At 49.2% G+C, this 17136-nt stretch overlaps 1 protein-coding gene across 1 annotated transcript in view; it reads right to left on the reverse strand.

Moving 5' to 3' along the window:
* The window catches only part of CDYL (chromodomain Y like), a 131061-nt gene extending 117392 nt beyond the window's left edge, over window positions 1–13669 (reverse strand). The window contains exon 1 of the mRNA XM_082639569.1: window positions 13262–13669. Within this exon, the coding sequence (XP_082495695.1) occupies window positions 13262–13285 (24 nt within the window). The 5' untranslated portion in view covers window positions 13286–13669. The remainder of the gene's footprint in view (window positions 1–13261) is intronic.
* Between the last annotated feature and the right edge of the window lie 3467 nt (window positions 13670–17136).

Genomic DNA, 17136 nt, shown 5'->3' on the forward strand with positions numbered 1-17136 from the left:
TGGTTATATGATGAACGATGCTACTGGTGACAAAACAACAGGCTGGTTTCTTTGACACTGGTGCTTCCTTGGTTCTTTGGGATGGTAACGCTGGCTACTGCACCTCAGACTTTTAATGTTTGTACTGGACACGTCTTTCCCTTTAATATATTCTCCAAACATGTTTTTCTGTTTTATTTTTGGTTTTCGTTTATTTATTTATTTTTGGCTGCGTTGGGTTTTCATTGCTGCGCGCAGGCTTTCTGTAGTTGTGGCAAGCGTGGGGCTACTCTTCATTGCGGTGCGCGGGCTTCTCATTGCAGTGGCTTCTCTTGTTGCAGAACACGGGCTCTAGGCGTGCGGGCTTCAGTAGTTGTGGCACACGGACTCAGTAGTTGTGGCTCACGGGCTCTAGAGCGCAGGCTCAGTAGTTGTGGTGCACGGGCTTAGTTGCTCCGCGGCATGTGGGATCTTCCAGGACCAGGGCTCGAACCCATGTCCCCTGCACTGGCAGGCAGATGCTTAACCACTGTGCCACCAGGGAAGCCCCCAAACGTGTTTTAGTTTATTCTATTTCTTAAAGAAAAAAAATCATAGTAAATGTCAAATCATCATTTATATTCATCATCTTTGTAGAAACTTTCAAAATCTCTTTTGGACAAAATTTTGACAAATGGAATCTCTGATCTTTCTTCTCTTTTCATCAATGTTTTGTGCTTCATTATAGCCACCTGTTTAACCTAAAGTCTTTGGTGACAGTCAAAAATTGTTATCTGTGTTGACGCATTAAGTTCATGGCTCCTTGCAAATTTGCTTGATCTCATACGAAGCTGATTCATTTTCTACCCTATAATTAGTCACTCATTTTTAGGTTCATACAAAAGATTTCTAGGCTGCTGTGCACAGGAAACCTACAGGCTACCTCAAAATTACAGGTAATTACTGTGAGCTCCCACAAGCTACATGAGTAAATGTCATTGTTTTAGTCACATCTTCTCTATGTCTGCTTAGTGATCCCAAGGATGGAGACCATGGAAGAAAAGGCAGATGAGGATCCTGCTTGCTTTTGTGACTGAACTACCATCATCTGTTAACTTACACTACAAAGAGTTTAAGAAACCCTTATAACTCTAGCAAGAACAATCAGGGGGTTGCTTTTTCTTTTTCTCTGGTTAAGGTGTTAAGTGTGTGTCTTACAGAAGAGCATCTTGAACACCTTAGCTTTAACCCTAACCCACCGAGGTGATGCCTCCTGGACTCTGAGAACCCTTTATAAAGCACGTGAAAGGTCACCTACATATACTCAAATCCACTATTGTCACATCATTATTCATTGCTCCTCAAAACTTAAAAAGGTTTTTTTAAGGTTTAAGCAATCTTCATGTTTAAAAGGTATGGTCATAAACTTGCCTCAGGAAATCTTTCTAACGCCATGTTTAACAGACTCATAAATCACTTGAGAACGTTTACTAAATAGCTCCTACTAACTCCTGCTAACATACATGCTAACATAAATCAAAAACAGGAGGAGAGTAAATCTTCCTACATGTTTGCTGCTCTTCTGTATCATCACTAACGTCTTACACATAATGTACAAGCCAACACCCGAGGGGATGACGTGTCCGTCCTACACTGATGAAGAAGCTCAGCAGGGGTGAGAAATCCATTTTCTACCAAAGACAAACGAGCCACAGGGAAAGGGGAGGGAGGACGAATACAAGAGTAGCTTAGTTTATAGATCGAAAGTTGATTTGCTCTGGAAAGACAGAAGGATTCTATTGTTCGCTTGGTTTTTCCATTAAACTTCTGAGAACAGGTCAATTCCGTATCATATGACGGAGGGCATCAAACAGGCGGCGGGGGTGGGATGAGACGAGTGGCAGAGGAGTGCGAGGTGGAAAAGACAGCAACAGCATCTCACTTCCCCAACCCAGAGCTAGAGAGGAACGAAAATGCAAGACAGAGAAAACAAACAAAACTTTTTGATCATTAACCCTACAGCCATCTTCGGGGCCGGGAAGCCTGTGATACACACGTCTCCTCAGAGGCCCACAAGCCCCTGCACGCAGCTCTCAAGACCCTTTCTCCTTAGGCAGCAGGTGCTTTAGTTTGAATCTCTGGAGTTCCTGCCCCCAGGGATTCAGAGGTGCCTGAGGCCAGCCAGGTCACAGAGCTGGGCCAGCAAGAAAGCCTGTGGGGAGGCGTGGCCCCGGCATCTTCCCCGACCCGGGATGCTACTAAGGCGAGAAGCCTAACTGAAAACCAAAGGAGCTTCGGACAAGGGGTGATGCCTCGCTACTCCTGCAGCAAAAGGGAAGGCAGCCTTCACTTCCGCTGGGCCTCCATGCGGCTTCAGAGAGCACCCAGGGCTCTAGCTGACCTCACGTGGCCCGGCGATGGTGCCCAGCACGGGGCAGCTCCTCCAGGAGGGCGGAGGACACAGCCAGATCCCTCCTGCCCAAGACTGGTCCTCACAGGTGGGCATGGGAGCAGTGCCCCGTAGGCTGGCAGGATCCCAGAGAAACACGGTCACACTGCAGAGAGGTGGAAGGTGGAGCGAACACAGGAGGGATGGGAATTCCCACCTCGGTTTTGTTCCCACCCCAGTCCCCAGGCTGGGGAATGAGATGCGAGTCAGGGGGCAGCAAGAGCCCTCAGCTGCCTGCGGGGCCACGCGAGCATCCTGACTCTCTCCAGGGTCCCTCCTCCAGCACTCAGGGGGCACGCTTCCCCAAGGGGAGCTCCACTCTAGAGAAAGCTTCTTAAAAAGTTAACTAAACTCCAAGACACGACCCTCTACTGCAGCAGAAATCAGCCAAGCAAAGGGCTCGAGGGCTTAGCTTTCCTTTAGGTGGGGTCGGGCCCGCGACACTTGGATGTGGGAACAGCCCTTCCTGCACCCCACCCGGCCACGGGTGGTTCCGGCCTTTTTCTCTCCCAGGTCATCCTCTGGACAAAGCTGGGGGGGCACTGCTGTGAAGCTGCCCACTCACCACCACAGTCTCTCTGTTGTTGATCTTGACCCAGTTCCTGGGTCAGCGGAACCTCCTGCCAAGGTGAATGCGCACGGAACACCCACACACGTGTGCGCACACCCACACACGCGTGCGCACAGTAACAGGATCTCATTTCCACCATCTTTCGCTCCTACAAAATCATCACAGCCTCATCATTTGTAATCGGAGCCAACCTGGTCCTACTTAGGAGGCACTGTTTCCCCTGGGAATACACTCTTCGATCTGTGCCTGTCAATTTAATCAAAACGTTCTCAGAAAGCTCATTTATGAGCTGAAGCTAGTGGTGCCGAATGGTGGCGCGTAAAATAATTCTGGAGACTTTTTCTGGAAGAGGCGATACACGTCCTGTTCTAGGTAGCACCCCTGCCACCACACACACGCCTCTCCTTCCTTAAAAATGATCACAACATAGCCCTGTACCTGGTGCTCTGAGTTCAAAAGCACACCTGCATGAGGGAGGGAAGTCAGAGGACAAAGCCAGGGGCCCATTACACTGGCCGAGAGCTGGAGAGCCGGCCGAGCGCCACCGCAGGTGCCGGAGGTGTCTGGCAGCCCGGGGCGTTCCCTCTGAAGCGTACAGATGAAAGGCGAGGTGGGCCAACGGGGCAGCCGGACGCTCCTTCCCAGAGCTTTGAGCAGAGCAACAAGCCAGCAGAGAAGCCGGGTCCAGAGACCAAATGGGATGAAGGAAGAAGCCTCGGCTCAAAGGGCACCTGGTGGAGGACGGAAATCAGGTTGGAGGGACCAAGCTGGACGTGGGGACAGGAAATCCGGGAGGGAGAGAGGAATGAAGGATGGAGATGCCCAGAAGACAGGACGTTTTCTAGGGGGCTCTGGCCCAGCCCGTGGGTTGGGAGGAGCGTGAAGCAGACAGGCCCCTCCACGTGCTCCCATGACCGACCAAGGACCAGCACCATCGCTCTGCTGAGCAGAGAAGCAGGCGGCAGACCTGAGATAGAAACAGCTCCTGCGCCTTCTCTTCAACTCCCAGCAATGAGACGCCTTCAGCTAGAAAATAAATCTCTTTAAACTTCAATGGTAAAAACAATGACTGAAACAAGGTTTTTCTAAAATTTTTCATCAATAACACAATTCAAATATTCTCATTTACATTTCAGCAAATCACCTAATCCTTCCTTTACCCAGCATCATCATGGAAGATGACAGGGCAAGTCCCTGCTCTTAACCTGGCGGGGGGACGGGGACATACCCAGCAGGGGATGAAGAATTGTACGAAGACACCAACTTCCTGAAGCATCAACCTGACCCAAAGATTCAGGGAGAAGTGTTAGCTGGAAGTCACTCTTAAAACACTTGGTGTCAAACCAAAGATCATCCTCTGCAGGACGCGGTTAGCTCCACAGAGGTTTCAGGGTACCAGGAGGATTCAGAAACGGGCCAGGCTGTGACCCCCCCCACTCCCCCCTCCATCCCCCTATGAGCACACTTGCTCTCTCTCCTCTGGAAACTCTGGAAAACCATAAAATTAAACTGAGCTTTGTCACTTACATCCCAAAACTTTTTACAAATTATTTTTGATAGCTCTTCTCAACATACCGTTTTCCACTTTGTAAACATGGCCTTCACAAGCTTGAGGGGACTCAGGAGCCCCTATTATCCATGACCTGGAGGTGCCATCTCACGAGCAAACTTACTAATGTCAGCTCACCTCCCTGCGGCTGCTCCCCTTCCCTTACCAGATATCTGCTTCTAACAAGCTAAGGAAGCCGCATACTCGAAGCACATCATGCCGAAAATATAGGCAAACGGTCTCCAAGAGAGACCCAGAGTGTTCAGTGCGTATGGGGTGTGACAACTTTTTACAGCCAAGAGGACTTTTTCTGTCTTGGTTCTCACATATTCTGAACAGCTGAAGCTTCCAGATCAGTTACATGCTAAGATAAGACATGCTTCTGCCTGCAACTCTGGGATGCACTGAAATCCTCAACAGTAACCTACTGATGAAAAATGTTAACATTTTAACCAGAGACATTCACGACCTGCAACCAACACTGGGAGGCTTCATCCAACAAACACTGGAAACTACCAACCTCTTGAGGATGTCACATGGCAGAGACTGTTATAAATGGAGAGAGACGAAGAGTAAAGACATTTCCTAAGTATACTGAGCTGACTTTTCCAACTAGAGAACACTATTGTTAGACATCCCCCCACCCCACTTTTCACCAGTGGGTAAACATAAAAAATGCTGCGGCCAACAGTTCAAATACTCTTTTCAGGAACACAATTTTCCTCCAAATTATTTGTGTCAAGTTTAGAAATAACTTTCCTCCAAAACACCATATGGCTTTTCAAACAAGATACCTAAATGCACAACTCTCACATATATGGTATAATTTCAAATAATGCAACTCCAGTCACTATAATATTTGTATTTCAGCTAAAAGTCAGCAATCATTGACTGCTCACCACATTCCCGTCCTCAGATTAGGCACTACAATCAACCAAACAATAGGCAGCCAACCATTCCAGGAGAAAATACACGTCATATTATTTAATACCTAGAAAAAGTAATAAATAAGCAAGTACAAATTACTGTAATACAAAACAAAGGGGAAATTAGTCACATGGAGTTTGAAGGGAAGGATTCCTGCTAACAGTGAACTCTGATGAGGTCCTGAATGAGGACCGACACTGAGGCTGGCAAGCTGGGGAAACCACCATGTACTGAAAAAATGGCAACACAAAGGTACAGAGGAGGGATGGGGTGTGTAGGTGTGGACCAAGTTAGGTCAACAACTATGGCTTCACTGGTCCAGACCAACTGAACAGGCCAACCTCAGGCAAAGGAAAGTTAGACAAGATATGCCTATAGGGCTTCCCTGGTGGCCCAGTGGTTGAGAGTCCGCCTGCCGATGCAGGGGACACGGGCTCGTGCCCCGGTCCGGGAAGATCCCACATGCCACGGAGCGGCTGGGCCCGTGAGCCGTGGCCGCTGAGCCTGCGCGTCTGGAGCCTGTGCTCCGCAATGGGAGAGGCCACAACAGGGAGAGGCCCGTGTACCGCAAAAAAAAAAAAAAAAAAAAAAAAAAAAAATATATATATATATATATATATATATATATGCCTATATATCAGGGCGGGCAGAACGAAGATGTTGAACATTTTGCTTCAGAAGCATTTGTTGTAACTATTATATCCATTTTCATAAACAGTTCCCTTGAAATCTAGTTTACACTTTATTTGCATTCTCAGTATCTTTAGGTAAATCTCAAGCATCGGCTCAAGCCCTTGATCCCTAGTCAAGATACCACAAATTCCAATTCAATAAGTTTCTTCAGATTCTGGGAAAAAAAGCAAACAAGGTTCCAAAGGGCACTGTCACTGCAAAATAACAGATCTTCAATAAAATGTAATTCTTAGCACTTCACTGGGCTTGCAGGAAGCAAGGAAAATATCCAAATGCCCCAGTAACTCCTCCAATCCAACCATAATGACTGAGACAATCATAAAAACAGACAAACATCAAAGATGAAGAAAGCAAGCCACAGACTAACAGCTTGGGGGCAGGGATACCCAGAATATTTAGAAGTAAAAAAATGTAAGTGTTGAAATTAAAAACTCAATGGATGAGTTGAAGAGTGGATTAGACACAGCTCATTAGTGAATCAGAAGTGAGATCCAAGGAAATACCCAGAATGCAAACAAAACAAAAACAAGGAAATGGCAACAAGAGGGTGAGGATGAGGAGATCTAACAAGTGCATCCTTGGAATTCCCGAGGGAGAGTTTAGAAGCACAGCGGGATCTGATGGTAAGATGGCCAACAATCTTTTACAACTGGCAAGGCACAAATCCACAAGAGAAGAACAACGTATACCAAGATTATTAATAAAAAGAAAGTCACACAGAGATACACTGTAACAGGACTAGAGGACACCAAAGTCAAAGAGAGGATCCCAAAGCCACCAGAGACAGAAGACAGACCTCCACACTGACAGCCTCCTCAAGAATAATGGGGAAGCCAGAGGACAACGGAATGATAGCTTCAAAATGCTGAACAAAAATAACCAAGTAACTAGTTTTATTTGGAATCAAGTCTATTTTTCAAAAATGAGGGCAAAAGAAAGGCATTTCCAGGTAATCAAAAAACTAGAGACTTTTCCACCAACAACCCCTCCCTAAAGAAATCTCTAAAGGATATACTTAAGGGGAAAAAAAAAAGAATCCCAGAAGGAAGTTCTGAGATAGAAGACTGATGATCAAAGAAACTGGTAAAGACATAGGCAAAGCTAAAGAAATACTGTCTGTATGCAACAATAATGCTCTACTTTGCGAGGGTTTTTGCACGGATGATGATTAACACTGGAAAATAACAGTATGTAAATTCAGGGGTGGATCAGATTTAAAGTATCTCAAGTCCTTGCGCTGTCAGAAGTGGAGCTAAAATATTAACTTTAGGCTTTATGTATGTAAAATTTCAAGAATAGCCACTTAAAGACTACAATTACCATGCATCTTCCAAACCCGATCAGCGAGGTTTGAACACAGTTTCACCATAGGCTCTGGCTGAAGCAGAACTGAGTTTGGCAAAAACAATGTCAAAGTCATCAATGAAGGGTAGTGAAACCCAAGTCTTGGCTCAAAGGTCTCAAGAACAAGTTTAATACTTTGGGGGTCATAGATTCCCCGAGAAACAGAGGAAAGCTGCTGATCCTCTTCCCCCAAAAAACACTCTTAATACTTGAACAAATTTTCACACCAAAGCAGAAGACTTTTCCCAGACTCCCTAGAGAACACGGGCCTCCCAGGCCTTGACCAGCTTAAAAAGCTGGAGAGAATTAAGTTGGTGTGGGAAACAGTACAGTTGGAAGTTCCCCCATCCTCGCATTAAAACCACACATGTGGGTGAGGGACTAAGCGCTGGGCGTCATGTTTGGGGGAGGGGAAACTGGAAGTAAGTCATTCATTTAATTTACTCTTTCATTAAAATGTATTGAATAATTCAACAATTATGCAACTATCGAAAAATGTGAACTGTAGAAATTAATGACCAGAAAAAAGGTCCTAGTTTTAAAAACTGTACGCACCAATCTTACAATCTGGTGGACAAGTACACCATACGGTGAAGACAGCAAACAGACATTCCAGAAACAGCCCTATACCTAACTACTGAGTGTTTTTAATGCTCCCTTCCTGGAATGACTCAGATAAACACTGGCAACGGTCAACGGGCCCGCAAAGGACTTGTCTGGTCCACCTGGAGCCTGACTTCTTCAAAGGCACATCCCGACCCCTCAGTGTTGTCGCAAACAGACCAGTGCAATCCAGAGGCTCCTAACTCCACCCACATTCCAGAAAGAAGCTTTCTGAAGCAGAGATCCCTGTCTCCATCCAAACACTGAAAACTACAAGCTCATGGTCTGGGCCCCAGAATCTGCATGTATTCTATCTTAACAGAACCCACAATGATGCTATGTGCCTACAGATACACACAATATACAAATGATGACTCCTTATTCACAGAAACTCGACCGGTCTAAGTGCAGCTCAAATACTCAGAACTGAATGAAGTATTTCCAGTACACCATGAAAATACGTTCAATGGTTAAAATCATTACAGAGCACGAGGAAAAGATTAAATGATTCTTAGGTATCACAGCAAGAAGAGAAAAACTTATTCGAGTACACAGGACCTGGAAGCAAATTCAAAGGAAAAGCACAGGTGATGTCTCCACACTCCTGCTCAGGCAGGAGTATTCTCCGCAATTCACATTTAAGAGAGTGTGTTAATGTTCGACACACACACACACACACACACACACGTGACTCTATTACCACACAATCAATCCCAGCAGTCAAATAACGCTTTCTGCTTTCTTATTTTGGGGGATCTCAACCTCAAAAGCCAGCCAACCACACACGGCAGACGCTGGTCCATCTTGACCAACACTCACGGGGTCTCCTCATGTTTGTGACTAGCATCTGGACCACATGTGCGGATCTGACTTACAACTAAAATTCCTGCGGTGCGCGGGAGAGGTGCAATCTCATCCCAAAGTAAGGAGAAGGATCCGAAAGACTTAACTTTCCCCCAAATCCTGATTATCCTTCCAAACCAGTCAACTTGAAGACACGTTTTATAAGCCAGGTATAATTTCATTCTTAAAAGCTTACTTCCATTTTTGATTGCCTGAAACATGCATGTGTTGGATAAATGTTTTCTCAGAAGGCCAAGACAAGATCACTGGGATCTTCCTGAATTTTAAGTTAAGCTACTACAGTAGTTCTCAGGGGGGAAAAAGCCCACACCTGATGAGAAAAAGGAATGATTAAGCTAAACAAGAATGCCGCTTTCATTGTATTAGATTCCTTTCTCAAAGCACATGAACTCACTCTTCTGGTGGTTATTTGGCCACTAGATAAATTAAGATCCTTTTGATCTTTTCTCTCCTTTGGTGATATAATCAATATAATCAAAGGAAAAAAGGTTTGGTTTCAGGGTTTGGGCGCGGTGTGGTTTTTTCTTTTCCTTTAAGAATGGAAAATAAAGATGTTTCATAGGGTAAACGTAACCACTTAACACCTGGCTATAGCGTTTTATCAACTCTAAACTGCTTTCACATGCTAATGTCATTCAGGCTTCACAATTCTTTGAAGCAGTGATTATCATTCCCATTTTACAGATGAGGGAGTTCAGAAGAGACAATTACTTAAGACATACAGCTCTTCCCTTCCCAACACAGAAGGGAAGAGTGGAATCCACAACGTCTGGCTCTAAGTCTAGAGCTAAGATTGGAGCTAGAAGGCCTTTAACTATGCCACGTCCCACCCTCCATACACCCAACCCCAGTAGAAAACTCAGCTCCAGAACAGTCGATCATCTAAAGCAGAGGCTAGCAAACTAAGCCCTGGAGGACAAATCAAGACTACTGCCTGTTTTTGTAGAATCCATGGGCTAAGACTGTTTTTCACTTTTTTTAAAATTTTTTTTGCAGTACGCGGGCCTCTCACTGCTGTGGCCTCTCCCGCTGCGGAGCCCAGGCTCCGGACGCGCAGGCTCAGCGGCCATGGCTCACGGGTCCAGCCGCTCCGCGGCATGTGGGATCTTCCCGGACCGGAGCACGAACCCATGTCCCCTGCATCGGCAGGCGGACTCTCAACCACTGCGCCACCAGGGAAGCCCAGTTTTTCACATTTTTAAGTGATTTTTTTTTAAAGAGGAAGACTATTTCATCACATGTAAAAGTGACACGGAATTTGAATTTCACCGCCCATAAACAGTTCTACTGGAGCATGGCGCTCGCTCCTCTAGGGCATGGCCGATGGCTGCTTCTGGGCAACAAAAGCAAAGCTCAGCAGTGGTAACAGACTGCCTGGCCTGCAAGGTCTCAAATATTAATAACTACCTGGTCCTTTACGTAAAGTTCGTGGACCCCTGATGTAAAGGATGCTTGTCTTTTTGTGACGACTAGAAAGTTCATAGCATGGGTAAATTTTAAAAACCTGTCTTCCCTGATCCCAGCTGCTGGAGATGCAGGGGGTAAATCATTTCTGTCCTTCAACGAACAGTAGTAGTTCTTCCAATTTGGGGAGGCTGATGCTCCATCCCATCTTCTCTAGGCTCTGTTCCCTTATTTTTTTATTCACAAGGCACAGTTACAATAAGCACTTAAACATTTACTAAGGACCTATCACCACATACCAGGAACCATGCTAAGTGTTGGAGATCTCACTTCTTTTTAGGTGAGAAAACAAAGGCTTCACAGTCAGGTAACTCGCCCAAGTTCACGGGGCTAAGGCAGACCCGTGCTCTTACCATGCCAAGTTACTTCAAAAACCAAGACTTTGAACTTCCTCCTCTGCCAGTATATCCCTCTGGAATTGTGGAGTGGGAGGCCAAACATGAAACTTCTCCTTCGATTTAGGCATAACTGGACAAAACCAGGCAACTCATGCCCCAGGACCTGGCTACTAACATACCTTAGTGCTCCTGACCGCCCCCCGCCCCCAGACAAGCTGCCAGTCAGACGCAGTGCTTACTTAACAACTACTATCATTTCTGCCTCACAAATAATACTGCCTTGATTACAACAGTACAATTCTCTACCTTTAGAAGCAAAACCAGGCCTCCAGGAGGCATGTTAGATCAGGTAGAACACAATAATAACCACCACTTTCTGAGTGTTCTCTCTGGGAACCGCAGGTATGCTTTACATGTTTTTTTTTCATTTAAACTTCACAGCTCTATGAGGTAAGCTTTGATCCCAATTTTACAGATGAGGACACTTTCAACGTTAATTTGCTCAAGGAGACAGGGGTGGATTTCAATAACTAGGTTTTCTGACTCCAAATCCAGGCTCTCAATCGCCAGGCAGAGCTTTCAAATATCAACTTTCAATTCTCATATAGTCACAGTGTTGCCTACAAGTAAAGGAGAAGTGAGAAAATTCACCTTGAAATATACTGACCACACTGTTTACTGTCATCTCAACTCTAATAACTTTTTCCCAAAACTAAAACTCAGAATCAAGAGTTCAATTGTGCAGATGTGTCATTTTTCTGCAATGTACTTAGTTCTTCCAACAGATGCTCTTTGAGGGCATGCACCGTTCCCGCCCCTCATCCCTCCCTAGCTCCCGACGGAACCTCCACAGGGTAGGCATTCAATAACACATTGAATGAACACAAACTTTGTACAAAATGTGACTTATAAATGGATGCTGCCGGGAGAAGGGAAAACCTGAAGATATACAGTAAGCAAAGAAAGAACTAAATTTAGTTCATAATGCACTGGTGGTAAAAGTGTTGTGTTCAGAATAATTTTTTACACATGAGATACAACCTATGTATAAGGTGCTACCCTCACCCACACACTAATGGAACAAGCTGACTTATGTATTTATAATCACAAAAATGAATGACGAGTGAATACTCAAGCCTCAACTCTCAAAAAATAATCTAATGTAGAAACCAAAATCCCTCATGCTCTCACACTATGTACTTTCCCAACTGCGTGCCTTAGCCTCTACTTCTGGGCCTTTGCCAAACACAACACTTTCCTTCTTAGAAGGGAAGCTTCTTGAGAACAGGGAGGTTTTTTTTCCCTTTAGTACCCAAATGACCCAAGATAGTATCTTGAATACAGTAGGGCACAGCTAATGTGTGAAATGGTTGAACAGAATGGAACATTTTCAGTGCCAGCTAAGGTACACTGACCACGTACAATGTAAGGGGAGGCCAACAACCTTACCACTGATTCTCCAGAAGGCGGCCTCCTCCTGAGAACTTTGGCGAACACTTGCTTTTAAAGCAACAAAAAGTTGCTTTATAAAAAAGCAACAAAAAGTTGCTAGAAGGCTATCACTGTTGGCAACAGAGCTCCATTCTGTGCCAACGGCGATAACATACCCACAAGAGAAGACGCCGCAGAAGGCTCACCTGGTCCCTATTAAGGGTTCACAGGGGCCAAGGGGCTCTACTCTTTACAGACGCTTCCTTAAGTCCCTAAACACCCAGGTCCCTAAACGCATCCAAGAGGTAAATCAAGAGTATGCAGAAGTTTTAGTCTCTTACGAAGACCTATTTACAAATACGTATACGCAACAGAAGGACCATTTGTCCAAAAGAACAGAGAGCCTTCCAAGCTTCTGTACTCCCAGGAAGTCGACTTCGCAACACGTCAAGAAGTTCCATCGAGGCGCACAAAATGTGCCTCAAGACCCAAACTGATAACCGCATCACTTGAAGTCGAAGCTGGCGGACCGATCGCCCACAACTCAGAGTTCCGAGGGTGCCCCTTCTCACTCGCACCGCTGCGGCGCAAATGAATGACGGTGTATCAGCGTTAAATTTAAATTTCCTGGCTCCGGCCACAATGCTAACCTAATTAAAGCATGTGGTCAACGCTTAGCCTTCTCGGTGCGATGTTGTGCATCGCTCAGGCCAGCAGCAGAGTCGGGAGACAGTTGCACCCCTCCTCTCGCCCCCCCAAAACCGGAGGCAAACCCTCCCCAGAGCGCTCCGCCGAACGGCCAGGAAAGCGCCCCCGCGCCGCCCACGGACCCCGCCCGGCGGCGCCGCGGGCTCCGCACCCACCGCCTCGCCGCGGGCACTTTGGCTCCGTCCGAGCAAGTCGCTCGCGTCAGCGCTCCTGCCCCGCGGCCGGGACCCCCGGCCCCGCAACTCGGACGCCACCGCCGGGCCCGGGCGCACGCGCTTCCGTCCAGCAAACTACGGCCGGGGGGGGGAGGGGGCGGCGGGCCGGCCGTCGGGCGGGGGCCGGGCGGGGGGGAGGGGAGGTACCTCGTACAGCTCCTCGGAGGCCATGGTGGGCGGTGGAGCGGGGGGCGCGGGGCAGGGCCGGCGAGGCGCCGCGCAGCCGGCGGCCGACACTTTGTTTCACTTGGGTCCCTGCGTGGCCTGCGCTTCCTGCTCCGCTCGGCTCCGGCGCCGGTCGGGCGCGGACCGGCGCTCACTCCTGCCGGTGCGGGCCGCCGGCCGGGTTGTGCGCAGGAGCAGCTGCGCAACGCGCCCTCCGCGCCGCGCTCACTCCCCGGCGGGCCGGCTCGGGCTCGGGCTCATCGCGCCGCCGCGGGGCCGGGCCGGGCTGAAGCGGGCGCGGCGGCGGTGCACAGCAGCGCGCTGGCTCCGCGGCTCCCCCTCTCCGGTGTAGTGCAAAAAGCTTCCTACTTGCGACCGAAAAACCTGCCCCGGCTACTGAGCATGCCCAGTGCGGCCGCCCGGCCAGGCCGAGCCGCACTGCCGCGCTCCGGGTTTTCGGGCCGCCCGCGCGGGGGGGCGGGGCGGCCGGAGGGCGGGGCAGCCGAGGGGAGCGGGTGGGCCGCGCTCCGGGCGCGGCGGGCGGCCGCAGGGAGCCGGCCGGCAGGAAGGGGAGGAGCCTGGTGTGGGGGCGGGGCCGAGGGAGGCGGGGGCGGGGCTATGGGCGGGGCCAGGCTCGCCCCAGTGCCCTCCGGAGGTCCGGCCGCGCCGCGCCACCGCCCGCGCGCCCGCCTCGACGTGGGGGCCGGGCCCGGGGCGGGAGGGCGGAGGACGGCGACGCGCGCAGGGGCAGGCACCGGCGGGCCCGACGTTGGGCAGGGGGCTGCGGGGGCGCGCCGGCCCACGTCCGCACCCCGCCGCCCCGACGGCAGCGATGCGCAGCCTCCCTGCGGAGCGCGCGGAGCCCCCGCCCCCGCGCGCCCGCCGCGTCGCTTGTCCGGGCCGGGCCGGCCAGCGGAGAGCCGGCGGCGTGGCCAGGTGGAGCCCCCTCCGCACCACGTGCCCACTTCCCCCGCGGCCGCCGCCAAGACCCGGAGCCGGAGCGCGCGCCCGCGTGGGGCCCGGCGCGCTCGGCACGCGTGCTCAGCGGCAGGCCGGGGGTGGGGGCCGGGGCGGGAGCCCGGCGCAGTCGAGGGCGGCGCGAGGGCGCGGCCGCCTCCGCTCGGCCCGCAGCTTTCCCCGCGCTGGGCCTCCCTGTTCCTCTCGGAGCGTCCGCCTCCTCCGAAGAGTAGCTGGGAGGAGGGGCCGGAATCCGGGCTCCAGGGAGGTCTGGGTTCCAATGCAACGAAGCTGTCAGTGGTGGTTCTCCTTGGGGGGGAACGGCGTGGACAAGCAGGCGACCGGCCCTCCCGGGGCCACAGCGATGGTCAGGCCCTTCCTGCGCTTGGCAGGGCAGAGGGCCAATGTGGGGCCGGCCCGCATGGCTAACTCGCGGGGCATACCTGCCAGGACACTGGACGTTTACCCACCCGTGCGGGATGAGGAAGGGGCTGCCTGGCCCGACCGCCCCAAACAGCCAGCAACTCCGAACCTTCCTGCGCACAGAGCGGACCTTCTCTGCGGGGCACTGCAGAGACCCTGCCTCACGTTGTCCCCCACCCCTAGGCCTGGAAGCCCCCGCCAAACCCTCATGTCTCCCAGGGTATCTCCGCTGCCACCCCGTTCCAGGTGCTCCCTCAGGCTCCAATTCGTAATCCAGCCTCTAGAAACCAGGCTCCTCCCACCATCGAAAACCCACTTCGATGGTGCCCCATACGCACAGTTTAGTAACCACAAGGCTTTTCACCCACCCCTCTGAGCTTCCTGCCCTCTCCAGGCCCACGAACAAGCGCAACGCTTGCCCGTAAGTCACTTCAAGTCGAATCACCATTGTCTCCACGCCGGCGCTTCTGCCTGCGATTCCCTCTGCCTGGAATGCCCCCTTTCTACTCTAAACTCCTGCTCCGACGTCACCTCCAAAGCAAAGCCTTCTGACTTCCAGGGCAAAATTAGTCACTCCCTCCCCAGCCACTGAGGCGCGATCCACTGCGGAGTTTTCCTCGGTATACTCGGTTCTCTACACTCTTCCCTCCCATTTCTACACGATGACCTTCCCCAGATCTCGTCTTCCAATTCGACTCTCCAGCCCCCCACACCATTCTCTACCTACAAAATAAGTTTTTATTCAGTGAGTTGGAATTCCAGTGTCCACAGCAAAGCCCCTGACACATGATACACCTCCGATTCCCATTACCAGATGCTTCGACAAGAGAATCACAAATTAAAGTCCTCACCTCCTCAACCCGTCCAGGCACCCTCTCTGATGGCCCAGCCAGTTCTCTCTGCCCTCCTCCAAACATTAGCGCTTCTTAATACATTATTTGCTGCATCTGCTTCTCGCCTCTCTGGCACACAAATTCATCAGCCTAAGTTGTAAGCTCCTTGAAGGCAAGGACTAGAACTTTGTATACCCTACAAGTCTCAAAGCAATGACTGCTCAGTACTGCAAGTGCTCACAGGCTTGCAAGAGGTGGTTCAAAGTCACACAAGCACAATACAACATGAGTAAGAAAAAAGGGATCCTCAATATAAAACGAACAGACACATCTCACCTAGAAACCTATATACAATCCTAGACCGATGTAAATATAAAGTCCCCACTGTTACCAAGGGGAGGGGAGGAAGACAGGAGGATGTAAAGACAACCACAGCTCTACTCAGATACTGAGCTAGTACATTGGCTATATATACAATCCTAACCTCAGGAGACTTCCCTCATTGTGGAAAAAAGGGAGGGGGGATTACAGCATAAAAAAAGGTAACTCCAAAAAGTCAATGTACACGGACCTTTAATCCTGATCACCTGGGTTATCCATGCTGCTGTGATTAGCTGTCAACATCAGGAGGAAGCGCGAGGTAGAACTCAGCTGCGTAACGAAGCAGGAGCCAGCCATTCTCCCAAGCACAGGTCTACCTTTCTCCTCCAGTGATCAGTCGGTTTCCATCTTAATTAAGAACAAGGCAGAGGAGACCTGTACTAAAGTACTCAACTAGTGACTGAGAACTTGAGGTCAGCTGTCCACTGTGTTCCTCTCATTCCCCCTCCACCTAAAACACCCACTGGTTTATTTAATGCTGTTTTGCTTATGTATATACTTCACCTCGTTAGTTCGATTTGTCTTACTTTTAAGCAAATTCCACTCCCTTCCCTCACTTTTTAAATATAAACAACGTTTTATCAGTGCTCATAACAGAAGCAAATTATGTCCAAGATTATTTAATAGCTTTGAATTTACACCACTTTTTATGAAATAGTGAAGTTTTGCAGTAGTTACCATGACCACGTGTGTGGGTGCTGTGAAAGTACTTTGAGAATAAAAGGGCAATCACCTCCCCTAAACACATCAAGGAAGACATCTTTCAGCACAACAGTTTGTACTAGTAAAATATACAGATCTTAAAAATTATAGAAATGGTTGAGAAGCAAGATGGTGGACACATGCGATTAAAATACACATATACTCATTCTAAGCTTCACTTACCTGATCTGAGTTAGTGGTGGAGACCAACATGCACCAGTTTACTCCTTTTCCAAATTTATTTGAACGATTGGTATTCGACAACCGGTACCACTCAAGATAAGACTCTTCAGATCAGGAGTTAGAGCCATTCCACATCTCGGCAGAACAATGACTAATATTTTAAATTAAAGGTCCTTTCCTTTCCCCACTCAACAGCTCAACCAATCACTTCTTCAATTTTCCCAAGAATCTGCATTTCATCTACATTTGAATCCCAAGGCTCCTGAAAGGAGGTGGGGGATGGGGCTGGAAAGACAAAAGAAATGGAAAATCTAGCAACTCCTCCTAGCAGAGTCAAAGGCATTTTAAGGTTGGGTGACTGGGGAAAAGGGCTGATAA

Source organism: Mesoplodon mirus (assembly GCF_964341445.2).
Source record: "Mesoplodon mirus genome assembly, chromosome: 12".
In the NCBI taxonomy this organism is placed as follows: domain Eukaryota; kingdom Metazoa; phylum Chordata; class Mammalia; order Artiodactyla; family Ziphiidae; genus Mesoplodon; species Mesoplodon mirus.